The sequence below is a fragment of the Ailuropoda melanoleuca genome, chromosome 11, assembly GCF_002007445.2.
Source record: "Ailuropoda melanoleuca isolate Jingjing chromosome 11, ASM200744v2, whole genome shotgun sequence".
In the NCBI taxonomy this organism is placed as follows: Eukaryota; Metazoa; Chordata; class Mammalia; order Carnivora; family Ursidae; genus Ailuropoda; species Ailuropoda melanoleuca.
Window position 1 is genome coordinate 90043728 of NC_048228.1, and position 14274 is coordinate 90058001.

The 14274-nt window shown below is 38.2% G+C and overlaps 1 protein-coding gene across 1 annotated transcript in view; it reads right to left on the bottom strand.

Moving 5' to 3' along the window:
* Window positions 1–14002, bottom strand: part of RBPJ (recombination signal binding protein for immunoglobulin kappa J region) — a 69726-nt gene extending 55724 nt beyond the window's left edge. The window contains exon 1 of the mRNA XM_019805204.2: window positions 13820–14002. Within this exon, the coding sequence (XP_019660763.1) occupies window positions 13820–13836 (17 nt within the window). The 5' untranslated portion in view covers window positions 13837–14002. The remainder of the gene's footprint in view (window positions 1–13819) is intronic.
* Window positions 14003–14274: the final 272 nt, after the last annotated feature.

The window sequence follows — 14274 nt, forward strand, 5'->3', positions numbered from 1 at the left end:
TACCAAAAGACATGTACAACAATGTACGTAGCATCATCAGACATAACCCAAAACCAGAAACAACCCAAAAGGCCATTGTCAAGGATCAAATTATAAAACATCATACAATAGAGTGTTATTCAGCAAAGTGAACTATTGCCACAGATGTGATCAGCTGATTACTAGCAAAAGCCGCCAGACTCAAAAAGGTACAAAATTGTATAATTCTGCTTATATGAAATTCAAAAACAAGCAAAACTCATCTGCAGTGTTCACCAGGATACAGGTTACCTTCAAAAGAGCGGTACAGAGACTAAGACTAGAAGGGCCTACAAGGGGGCTTCTAGAAAGCTGGTAATTTCTTTCTGCATCTATGCACAATGGTCACACATGTATATTCACTTTGTGAAAATTCACTTTATTGTACATTTACAATTTGTGTGCTTTGTTTTTGTAGGTTTATTGTATTTAGAAAAATATTTGTGTGTGTGTATAAATATACATATCTTTAATCCTTTTTTAAAAAAAGATTTTATTTATTTATTTGACAGAGATAGAGACAGCCAGCGAGAGAGGAAACACAAGCAAGGGGAGTGGGAGAGGAAGAAGCAGGCTCACAGCAGAGGAGCCTGATGTGGGGCTCGATCCCAGAATGCCGGGATCACGCCCTGAGCCAAAGGCAGATGCTTAACGACTGAACCACCCAGGCGCCCCATATCTTTAATAATTTTGAATGAATGGCTGGTTTTGAGGGAAAAAAAGTTCTTTCCTGGACCTCATTCCTATTGTCTTCAAATTTTATTTTAACATCCAAATTTCATAAGGCGGTGATTTCTAGTCCTTGGCTACACCATTCTAAGATGTATGTATTCCATATTAAGAAAAATTAAATATTATGCCAGTGAGGACATAAGGCCTAACAAAACTGGTCTTCTTCCCTCTCCATCCAAACTGCAGATCAGATATTCCAACAATCTTCTCTCCTTCTTAGTAGGCAAAAATTAGGATCATCTGTGGTCTTCTGTTTGGCAAATAACCTATCACAAGATTATGTCTTCTAAAGAAAAGAAATCACTAATTACATAGTGTCACAGAAAAAAATACTGAATATGTACTAGGATTGGAATGCTCCCATTATTAATCTTAGAATTGGCTTCCTTTGTCTTTCTCATCTAAAACTGAAAAGAGGAAGGAGGGAGAGAATGGTATAATTGTTTTCCTAGATTTTGGTTCCTTTTTATTTTAACCATTTAACACACATTTAAATGCCTACTGTGTGTTAGGCACTGCACTAGACTTGCAACATACGGCAACAAATAAGAAACATGGTCCCTTATCCATACAGATTAAACTGTAATAGCGCCAGTAGAGGGCTGGCATTAGGCTAGGAACTGTGCCCACATATCTCAACTTCATATACATACCAGTCTAATAAGGTAGGTGCTATTATCCTCATTACACAGATGAAGAAGTGAGCTAAGAAACCACCTTGCCCAATTTACATAATGGAAAATTTTGTTCAAAACATAACTTATTTTGAACAAAACAGAACATGAACTTTGTTCATTATTTTCCATACCCTGCATTAAGACAGAATTTAATTACAGTTCAATTCTGGATACTCACATGTGAAAAGGGTGCCCAGGATATGAATTTTCTTTAAAAAGATTTTTTATTTATTTGAGAGAGAGAGAGAACAAGGGGGGGGGGAGTGCAGAGTAGAGGGAGAAACCAACTCCCCACTGAGTAGAGAGCCCAGGATCATGACCTGAGCTGAAGGCAGACAGACGCTTAACCAACTGAGCCACCCAGGTGCCCCTGGGGTATGAATTTTTATGACAGGATCTTCAAGTGCAGTAACTGATTCTAAAACATTCTGATACAAGATTTGGTTTGCTTCAGTGAGGGGGGTCAACAAAAAATCTCAAAGTTCAGAAACTGTCTTTCATTACCCTCCTAATACTTCAGCTACTGACTAAATTTTATAAAAATAAAGGATAAATTTTTCTTTGAATACTAGAAAGTGAGAAAATACTGTCTAAAGCTATAAATACATAAAATTTAGTAAATCTAAAGACAACTAAAGCCATATCTCAGCTGCTATACACATAAAGACATGTGTGCACATATATGTGTGTCATAAACTGGACAATCACTCTTACATTTCCCCTGCACAAGGGCAAATGTTACAATTGCACTGGGAACTACAAGAGCCTCATGACTACGATTTACACTATGAACCATAATTCTACAAAATACATTTTTTTTTCTGAGTTGAAAAGGACCAAGAATCTGCACAGACATCTTCAGTTAACAAAGAGGTTCTACGTTCTTTTTTCTGTTGGTCGAAATTATATACACAACAGTACTAGCCCAACCTCCATCAAGCCATGTTTGGTCAATTTCTTAAATAGCCAAATCTCCAACACACAGCTTGGTATTCTAAAGTATTTGAATTCAGCAGTGCATCTGCCTTTTAAATAACCCAGACCAGAACATTTATGGACAGGATAGCCAAAATAAAGTCTAATGCAGAAAAGTAAGGCTATGACTCAGGTTTATTTATTTATTTTAAAAGATTTTATTTATTTATTTGAGAAAAAAAGTGCACACACAAGTGGCAGGGGAGGGGCAGAGGGAGAGATGATCTGAAACAGACTCTTTGGGAACCCACTGCTGGGGGGCAGGGGAGGTGATGGACCCCACAACCTTGGAGATCAAAGTATGCTGAACTGACTGAGCCACCCAGGCGTCCCCATGACTCACGTTTCTAAAGGAGTTAAGCACTTTCAAAGAATCCTGTCCCTAAGCGCAAAATAAAAGATGGCAATTATCATTTTAAAATATATAAAAGAGGACACTGATTTAAAATGGAGAATTATAGGGGCGCCTGGGTGGCACAGCGGTTAAGCATCTGCCTTCAGCTCAGGGCGTGATCCCGATGTTCTGGGATCGAGCCCCACATCAGGCTCTTCTGCTGTGAGCCTGCTTCTTCCTCTCCCACTCCCCCTGCTTGTGTTTCCTCTCTTGCTGGCTGTCTCTATCTCTGTCAAATAAATAAATAGAATCTTTAAAAAAATAAATAAATAAAATGGAGAATTATAATAAACAAATAATAAAATCAAAATTTGTATGTTTGGAATGGGGAAGAGATATCCAAAATGATTTTTTAAAAAGATTTATTCATTTGAGAGAGAGAACGAGCATTTGCATGTCCCCACATGCACGTGGTAGGGCAGAGGGACAGAAAAACCCAAGCAGACTCCCTGCTCAGTGTAGAGCACCACGCAGGGATCTATCCCAACCCTGAGATTATGACCTGAGCTGAAACCAAGAGTTGGATGCTTAACCCACTGCACCACCCAAGTGCCCCTCCAAAATGTTTTTTATAACACCATTACATGAATAAAGAAATGCCTTTCTGCCTGAATGTTAATACCCAAAACGGTATTTCCTCCGAATTGTAACTTTGCTTTCCGTTATCACGTCATGTTATAATAAACCTGCATTTGTGGTAACGCCAAAACCACTCTGAAGAAGTGGTCTTAACCACAACTCAAAGCTTAAAGAATGGCTTTCTGCCAAAGTGTATCTGAGCCATTAACCTGTCACATTGCCTTCATGCATCCCTAGGGCCAAAAACACAGGCCAAGCAGCTAGTATCTGCTCCCTCAAGTCTCACAGGAGGCCAGGCAGGGGGGCTGGGGGGTGGGGGGGTGTCTCTGAGAAGTAATACACAAGACAGGGGTACAAGGGTTGATAGTGCAATCTGACAGCAAACTGTTTTGCCCTGGGTGGTGCTATAAGCAACTTGACACTCTTAATAATCATCTGAGCAGCCTCTGCCCAACACAGACGAAGGAAAGGTTCTGAATCGAGAATGACCATAAAGTGATTAAAAATATCGTTCATCAGGGGTGCCTGGGTGGCGCAGTCATTAAGCGTCTGCCTTTGGCTCAGGGCGTGATCCCAGCGTTCTGGGATCGAGCCCCACATCAGGCTCCTCCGCTGGGAACCTGCTTCCTCCTCTCCCACTTCCCCTGCTTGTGTTCCCTCTCTCGCTGGCTGTCTCTCTCTGCCAAATAAATAAATAAAATCTTAAAAAAAAAATATATCGTTCATCAGTAACTTAACGATGGTGAAGCACTAATCCAGCTGCAAAAGCTTTGTGAGTTAAGGGGTAGCAATGAAGAAAACAAGGATGAGGCCTTTCATAGATGCAGGCTGAACTCTCACCATGTGGGTTACTCATGCTATGTATTTACTCCATATTTTGCTGTGTTATGAATTTAAATTATGCAAACTGCAAAGCTGTTGTTAGGGTTAATTTACTAATTAACTGTCCAGTCACTACCTGATATCCAATTGTCTAATGAGAAAATAGGACAACAGTTGTTGTTTTTTTTTTTAAGATTTTATTTATTTGACAGAGAGAGAGACAGCCAGATAGAGAGGGAATACAAGCAGGGGGAGTGGGAGAGGAAGGATCAGGCTCCCAGTGGAGCAGGGAGACCGATGCAGGGCTCCATCCCAGGACCCTGGGATCAAGCCCTGAGCCGAAGGCAGATGCTTAACGACTGAGCCACCCAGGCGCCCCATGGGTAGGTTTTCTTTAAACTCCACTGTAGCACTTAATTTTTAACATTCCTTTCACCAGCTTCCATACCTGCGTGCTCCCAAAAGACATGCAGTTTCTATTCTCTACAGTATGAGTATTATTCACCTCTTCTCATTCTTGCCTTCTGTCACAAGCAATTCACTGACTAATGCTACCAACTGTATTTCAAATATCTTCTATATTTCCATTCCCTGATTCTGTAAGGTTAGATGAAGCTGTCGTTACTACTTATATCCACAGCTTCCTAAACTGGCCTCATATATCAGAAGAGAAAAGTAGATAACAACAAACAGAATGTATCTCCTTATATATGCTCTCATTTAATCTCATTAACAATCCCGAGAGGAAAGCATTATTTCAAACTTAGAAAGGGAAACTGAAGCTCAGAAAGTCCCAAGGTAGGACCTTCCCCTACCTCTAATTACATACCAACCATATTAACGGTCAAGATAAAGAGACCCACCCTCTGGTCCTTAAACTGCTTATCTTCTTTGCCTTCTCCAAATCAGGACTCCCCCCTCCCCCCTTCACTGAAAAACTAATCCCTATTTGCTTTTTCCATTCAACAAACCATGATATCATATGAAAATTTAATGTTTCAGAAAAAAATCACTTTTTAACCTGTAAACTATTTCTTAGCAAACCAAAACTGTTGAATCCCAAGGATGAGAGAATATGAAACAATAGCATAAGGTTAAATAAACCAGGGAAATCTGATGTGTTAATAGCTCTAGGGATTAGTGGAATCCAGAGCCTTTAAAGAATTATAACTAAATATCCCAGTAATGGAAAAAATGCCAACCTGTTTCCACAATAAATTAAACATGCACAGTAGATTTATTTTTTTAGGCCATAACTTTCATGCTGAACCATCTTTAAAAAAAAAAAAAAAAAACAGGAGAAGGGTACATCAGAGAAATATGGCCAAAGCTATAAGCCTGTATTATTCACATTAATGTTGACTCAAGAGTGTACAGTATTAACATCAAGTTCTCAAATATAAGCCCATAGACGGTATGTGTTCACTAAACCAATAAATCAGAATAGCAAGTCATGTGTTAAAAAAAGGAAAAAAAGGCAACAGGAAAAAAAATTATGGAACAGTAGCTCTTACACTCTAATATTATTTAGACTATTTTGAATTAAACAATAATTATGAACAAACCAATCTAAAATTAATAAATTATTTCCTACATTGGAGAAAGAAATTATATATAGTCTCCCAAATAAGCTGATATTAAATTTACAAGTTTTACGATGCAGAGAAAAAGGAACTATTTCACCCAAGTCCAAAGACTACAATGATGACAAATTTACTTACCTTCATTAAACTATATTTCCCACCCAGGACAGTGTCCTGCTATAGGTTATTGTTATTACTTGATTAACAATAGCAATGTTCCTTAATGAAGCATGTTGACAACTTCAAAAATGTGATAATCCACGTTTCTGACAGATTCTATAAGTGACGTCAAGATCTAAATGGAGCTATAAACAGTACACCTGAAGTCCACGTTCCTTCATGTAGTTTTGATGAGTCTACAAACTAACTGAAAGGAAAACTTACATATACCAGGTATAGGTCTCCAGCAATTTCACCCAGGCAGTTTTTCACTGTAATATCAATAATCAAATACTAATATAAGACCCACTATGTATAAGTCAATAAAATGATGCAATTAACACATTAACTTCCTGGGCTTTTTTAAAAATGATGGTCGTTCTTAGGTATGAAGGAAAGTTTAAGATTGAAATTAGATCCTTAATTCTAAGTATAAATTTGAACTTTGGAATGAAAACCAAAATTAAAGGGGAGTCATTCAGGGGTGCCTGGGTGGCTCAGTCATTAAGCATCTACCTTCAGCTCAGGGCATGATCCCGGAGTTCTGGGATCGAGCCCCGCATCAGGCTCTGCCACGGGAAGCCTGCTTCTTCCTCCTCCACTCCCCCTGCTTGTGTTCCCTCTCTATCTGGCTGTCTCTCTCTCTCTCTCTGTCAAATAAATACATAAAATCTTTAAAAAAATAAAATAAAATAAAGGGGGGGTCATTCAAATTGTTGATTTTTGATTTTTTTTTCCTGGTTATCCCTCAGTGCCTTGGTTTCATTCTAATATTCCTCAAGAATTAATCCTACCAGTCTGGTCATTATACTCAACAAATCTTTTAATCTGAAAGAGGAATACTACTTGTCCTGGATCAGCCCTCTTGACTTTTGGACAACTTGCTAGGACCTATATTTCTACTATTTTCATAACATCCTCATTTCTCACTTGGTCTGCCCAATTTTTGGACTCGAAAGCACCGTTCACGTATTCTTTTAAGTAGAAGGAATGTAGAACAAATGTTCTTGTTTGTTCAGGTTGCATATAAATGAGGAAGGGAGGGGCTTGTAAGGTAGGAAGGGAAGAGAGAAGAGAGAACACCAGAATGCAAGACAGCAGTAAAAAAGCAGAGAAAAGGATTGCTTGAGGAAGTGCCAGAGCCACCAAGTTGAAGAGAAATAAAAGCGATGGAGTGTCTAGCAGCCATAAAAGGGCAATTGTCCACCTCCTAACTAACTAAATCTGGTCAATCCCAAATATGGAAATGTTTTAGTTCAAATACAGAGCTTTTCTTCTGTGGGCTGCAAGCACAGATCACAATCATTCTTTCCCTATAAAAAAAATCTCACACTTGGAGATCTACCATTGTGAGAAAAATCTGTTGAATTACTGTATAAACTATTTCCAACTTTTGTTCTCCCAAAGTCCTGGTCTTTCCAACAAAAAAAACACTCTAGCCCTTTCACAGTTATTCTAGGGCTTCAGTCTCCACATATGTAAAACACAAATGTTAATTTTAAAAACCTGGAGAGGTGGAGGTGGCATTTTGTAAGTCCAATACTCATTAAACGTTAGCTATCATGCACCCAAGACTTTCTCACTTTTTTCAAAAGTAAACTCCACACCTAAGCGTGGGAGCCCAACACGGGACTCGAACTCACGACGCTGAGATCTCAGAGACACGCGGTGAGATCAAAAGTCGTACACTTAACCCACTGAGCCACCTGGGTGCCCAAAGATTTTCTCGGTGTTTAATATACACTCTAACTCACAGAAGAGTTCACTGATGACAAAACTGTAGAAGTTACAATCATGTCAAATGTGACTACTTCCTTATATATCCACTCATTCTCTCCACTGGTAAACTGCCATGGCAAGACAGATGCACGTCTTAACCACCTATATTACCAAAAGTTCATTCATTTGACAAATATTCACTAAGTACCTGCTATGACTAGTTACAGTCTTGGAGCAGGGGATACAGGAGTCAGCAAAACAAAGTGTATAACTGTAGGGGTAGAGAGGATATGATTGAAAACTGGTTCCCAACAAGCAACAGCTTTTATTTCAAAAGTACTTTGAGTGGGTTTTACCTGTTCCAAGTCATCCCTGTTTGATAATGTTACCTGCATTTGCCCCGTCCCTGCCCCAGGTCACAACTTCTCACTCACAGATTACTTTTTCCAGAGGAATTTCAACCAAAAAGGAGTTTTAATAAAGCTAAATTTCATGCATACTTGATTAATCTACCTGCTTAGCTGTTACCCTGAGCACTTCTGGCACATTTTCAATCACCTTCGTCTGCCCACTGTTGTAAGGAAACACAAAAGCACTCAACCAAAGTAAGTGCTTTGAAAATGCTCTTTGTCCTACCCAATCACCCCAAGAGTTCCTCCCCAGGATTCCTTATAACAGATAACCAATGGGGGGGGGAGGCCGTTGTCCTTTCTGATCAGTATTTTCCAAAGTAGTACATTTCCAGTCATTATTTTTATTTTTATTTTATTTTTTTTTTAAAGATTTTATTTATTTTTTGACAGAGATAGAGACAGCCAGCGAGAGAGGGAACACAAGCAGGGGGAGTGGGGAGAGGAAGAAGCAGGCTCACAGCAGAGGAGCCTGATGTGGGGCTCGATCCCAGATCGCCGGGATCACGCCCTGAGCCGAAGGCAAACGCCTAACCGCTGTGCCACCCAGGTGCCCCTCCAGTCATTATTTTTAAAGATTATATGCTGACATGATAGTTGTTAAAGCAATGCCTGAAGACCTGTGGGGGCAACGAAAGCTGCCACTATTGTATCTGCAGTTCACTCACTCTGATGTGTAAGAACCCGGCTACGTCGCAGATAAGGGCTCCATAACGAAAACTGTACTCCTCATTTAAGTTACATTTTCCGGCTCACCTACATAATATTCTCCTCATAATCACGTACCAGTTCAATGTTACAAAATAGGAGCGCCTGGGTAGCTCAGTTGGTTAAGCCTCCAACTCTTGATTTCAGCTCAGGTCATGGTCCCGTAGTGGTGAGATCGAGCCCCATGTCAGGCTCTGCGCTCAGTGCAGAGTCTGCTTACGATTCTCTCCCTCTCCCCCTGCCCACACCCCCCCCCCGTTCCTGTGCACGCTCTCCTCCTCTAAACCTAAAATAAATAAATGTTTAAAAACTTATATTACAAGATAAACCGACTTCATCGTGTTTTTGAAAAGGAAGACAGTCCCTGATTTTCATGACAATTATTGGTACAGCATATTCCACTTTTCGATTAGGTTCATGCTTGAGACGGGATTCTAAAGTATTCTTTTAATAAGAAATCCCAGATCCCAGGCACATGCAAAATAGCATTGTTTTCCAAAGTAATGAAATATAAATTAGCTTGAGAAAGTGCCCAATGCTAACAATGCTACCATTTATACAAAAGATTTTTAAAACTTTGTTATTTTCACAATCAAAAACATCTTTTTAAAAATCTCTCGAAGCAGCTTATCTTCATTCTTAGAGTGTTTTTGACTTGTTTTTGGTAACCAAAAGTATACTGGAACCACATCTAATAATTAACATAGTAATTTATGATCTGCTCTTTCTTCTACTCCTAGGTATGTGGTTGGAGTGCCATCTGTGGCCACAGATCTCCATTCTAGGCCAACTAAACTAGAACGTAGTTTAGTTTTTTCCTAAATTACACTTTAGGAAGAAAAATCTACCCCAAAAACAGAATACAAATTGTTCTCATTCTCATGCATGATGATAACCAAAGTAAAGGGACACAGTTTTGAAGAATACCACAAAGTGACAACATGATACCTTGCACTCACAACAGGAGAAGCAGCATGAGGTAGGAAGTGATGAGGTCGTAGTATCAGGACTATAAAATAATGATGAAAGGCAAGCAATGCTGTTGAAAAGGGGAGAAAGAACTGGAGAGTCTGGGAGAAGGCAAGGTCAGGTGGTGGATGGGAGGTTTTGGGGAAACAAAGTAATCGAATCCACAGGCTCTTGTTTTCTACCTTCACCACTAGCAACATACACCGGTACATTCCGGTGCAAAGACAAGCAATCATCAGGGTACTTAATCCACTGGTGGGGGGGAGGTGGTTATTACTTTATCTTCTATAATTTCAAAACATGATTTCTAAGTTTAGTATATCATACAAAATTCAGAGCAGGAACTATGTATGTTTGACTCAAATTCCAAGAACTTGCAGAGAAAGACGAATTGTGCTTATCATCTTTTGGCATCCTATTCTGGCAAAGATTTCTTCCATTTTTCAACTCCCAAGTGTAGAAAACTAATATACAAATTCCACTGCTATGAAACAATTTACCAGAAATCTTCATTCTCTTATTGTTTTCTAGGGAGGAAGAAATTGTATTTTAGACACAATCCTAAAACATACATATGCTGATACTCTCCTACTTTGAAGCTTTATTTATTTTAAAATATTCACCAGAAACTCTGTGATCATCTTCAATAAATCTGTAAAACAAATATCTGCCTGTTATGAAGACATTGTGGTAGGCACAGGCACTAACCCAAAAAACATAAAAACTCTAACATTTAACTGCCCAAAATATTGTCATATCTGATTTATGCTTAATCTTTCTGTGACATTAAACTTTTTATCTACCTTCTGAGTTAAAAAAGCACCTACTACATGAAAAGGTTTTAACATATAAGGACTGGGAAAATGAATTGGGTGGGTTTTAGTATATATTATCAGGTTTGGGGTTTTTTTTAATTGTATGAGTCACTTTCATCAATGTAAAGTGGGAATAAATTCCTCAACTAGGAAATATTCTAAATTTCTTACCTATGAGCCTTTACAAATATTTACCAGGGCAAGCTGGGGCTCCAACAACACAACAAAAAACAAAAACAAGGTCTCACATCTAATTAATCCTAACCAACCATCAGAGATAAGACTACTGAGCTGATAATCCTGCTTTAGATATCTGAAGTCTTCTCTGACTGAGGTCAGTTTAGCAACCTCAATTTATAAGACTGAGTTTAATACAGTTTCTCAACTGATCATTACCAGAACTTGGGTCTCTGCAATTCACTACATATACATGCTTCTGAAATAAAAGTTTTACAAAACCGTATTGTGGGATATAATCATGACATTTGCTATTCTGTTCTTTTCTGATTTAATTAAGGGGGGGGGAAGCAACAACTTATTAAACTGACTCCCGAATGGGCTGCCACTGGCAGTTTAAAGACATGGATCTATAGATGATAAACACCAGAATGTATGCCAAGGGGCAATATACTAGATCACTCTACTTAATAAAACAGCCTTGATTAATGCCACTCAAAAGCAGTTATTATGTTCTCCTATTCTCCTCTACTCCTTAGATACTCTCCAAGTAATAACCTTCACTTCAAACTAAAGGGATGGTAGGGTGACCCTTGAAGATGATATAGAGCATAGCATACCATTACAAGCCACAAACTGGAACCCATCCTGGTCACTTCTTAGCAAGGCAAGACAGAACCAACAGCACCTGTGAGGGACATCTGTGACTATGGCAGGCATACACTTAGTGGAACTAAAACAATCCAATCAACATACACATAAATAGGTATATATATTGTAATTTCTGTGTTTTAAAAACTTGACAGAAGGGGCGACTGGGTGGCACAGCGGTTAAGCGTCTGCCTTCGGCTCAGGGCGAGATCCCGGCGTTGTGGGATCGAGCCCCACATCAGGCTCTTCCGCTATGGGCCTGCTTCTTCCTCTCGCACTCCCCCTGCTTGTGTTCCCTCTCTTGCTGGCTGTCTCTATCTCTGTCAAATAAATAAATAAAATCTTTGAAAAAAAAAAAACTTGAAAGAAAAGTATTTTTTAAAATTTTCTTTTCTACGTTCAGTGCACTCTGGTATTTTATTTTATTTTCTATTCTAATATGTGTCTTAATGCTGGTCATAACCCACTAAATTGATTTCTTGACCCACTAATGAGTGGGCTGAAACCTGCAATTTGAAAAACACAGCTTCAGAGATACACAAATCAACCTAGCAGGATAAGAGGACCATAGATAAATTTCGGGTCTCTAGCGGCCACTTTTCACTGATAAGAAAAAGCCCAAAGAACTGAAAACATCAATCAAATAGTGATTGTTTATTTAGCTCTAGGAAGGTCATATGAGAATATGTAAGACTCAAGTTAAGAAAAAAATGTAATAGCACCCCCTACTCTCCCCACCCTGCCAAAAAAACCCAACAGGTTCCTGATCTGGCATTTAATAATCATCACCACTGTTAATCTAACATTGGCTTCCTACCCAGCACTGGGTGCATAATATATTGATATAGATAGATATTTATATAAAGACACATACATATATTTTATATACACATATATAAAATGTATTAACATAAATTATGTATGTCTATATTTGTTATATTTCTAATACATAAATTTAAACTTTTTTCCAGATCATTTTTACAACCTGTCAAAATAATAAAATTAAGTGTTAGATCTGAAACACAGGTCAGTTGGTCCCCTAGTCTAAGCTCTTAACCACTTAGCTATAACCCCATAGGAGTTCTCAACCCCGGCTGCACATCAAGAATCCTCTGTGGAGTTAAAACAGATGCCCAAGTGCTACCCCCAAAAAGAGATTTTTTATGAAGTAGCAAATATTGTAATTACATTTTGTAAACAATGTACTGAATATCATCTCCAACCCATGATGTCAGAAAAGGTCTTTTTTGGAGAGTAGACACTATTGTGTGCCATCAGACATAAAATACCTGACTGAAGTGAACGACTGCCTTGGTTAATAAGCAGCCTACTTTACCTAGAAACTTGATTAGATCGCTGTCATTAGAGACTGGAATTTAATATAAAGCAGTTTTGTCTTAGGTTTGATAACTAAATTCCATTTAGAATTTAACTGCTGACATATCAAAAGGATCTTAACATAAGATAGCCTAAGTGATAAAAATTACAGATTGCACTAGTGTATTTCTATTAATCTATCCATGATTTAAACCATTACCTTCCCACCATATTTTCCTTTATTACCTAAAAGATAAAAAATTCTGAACCTAATGTAACATTAATAAACTCTGCATTCTTCCTGCATTCATTTGCTTCCACCATCTGTAAGAAAATATTTAGTAGCAAGCACCCAGTACAAAATTAGGAGGTTTCCAAGATTTCAAATAATCAAAAAGTGCTTTTGACTACATCAAATAAAATGTATGAACACAAAAACCTTAACAATTTTTGACAGTTAAGTGGGTAATATGAAACCCAGAATTACCACCATTAGCAACCACAAATAACGGGGACTACATACCACAAACACATAAATGGTTAATTACATACATACAATTAGTGAAGCAACAACAATCACTGTTAATAAGGAGCCATGCATTTTCCTCTCAGGAAAAATTCTTTGTAAAAGTCAAAAACAAGCATAAACTATAAATGGTCCACATAAGAATTATTTTATTTGGTCAAATTAAGGGTCCAACTAAAGCACTTATCTATTTCCTATTCAGGCCACGAAATGACCGCACTGCAAAGAAACTCGTCTATGATGTAAACCACAGAGCTAATTACAGACCAATACATGAATAATACCTAAACTATTTAGTGAAAGAAATTACAGCCCATTACCATTAAAATCCAGAGAAAATATCTATCCCAGTGTCTTCTATAACCGTATCTCAAAAGGGGGGCAGGCGGAGGGAGGAAGAAATCACTCATCAAGCTTGTGATATATGGGTTTTTTTTTTTTTAACAAAAGTACTATTATCATAAATCCATAACCACATCTACAATCTAAATATCAAAATCTCTTAAAATATGTGATAATTAAATTTAGAATCATGAGCGTTCATTCTATCCATGACCTTGGGGTCACTGAGAGATTTCTAAAGCATACCTTTTAATCCACGCCATGGTACTTCAAGAACATGTTAAGGTAAGTCACAGCTTGGAACACTTCGATGCACCTCAAAACACCTCAGCCAGTGTATCTGTATCATTCTCCTTTCCTTTTGAGATCATAATGGTTCCGAAGAACTACAATGCTTCCATTTGAATGATAGTCTCATAATTTCAATAACTTAAAAACAAAAACAAAAAATAAGGACTTAAGTGTTGGTGTGTTAAGCCACTAGTGCACTGTTAACTGCTGCCATGACTAAGAAAAACAAAGAGGCTGCTGCTGCTACTATGTCGCCCTGTCATTTTTAATGCGAACCCTCAGATGAATGAGAAGCACATGCTTAGTGGCTGGAGTGACAGCTTTTGCCTTATGGAGATCCACAAAACCCCACAAATCTCTTTGCCCCAAAAGATTCTTCAGTTCTTCTGAAGAAATGAAAATAACTTAAA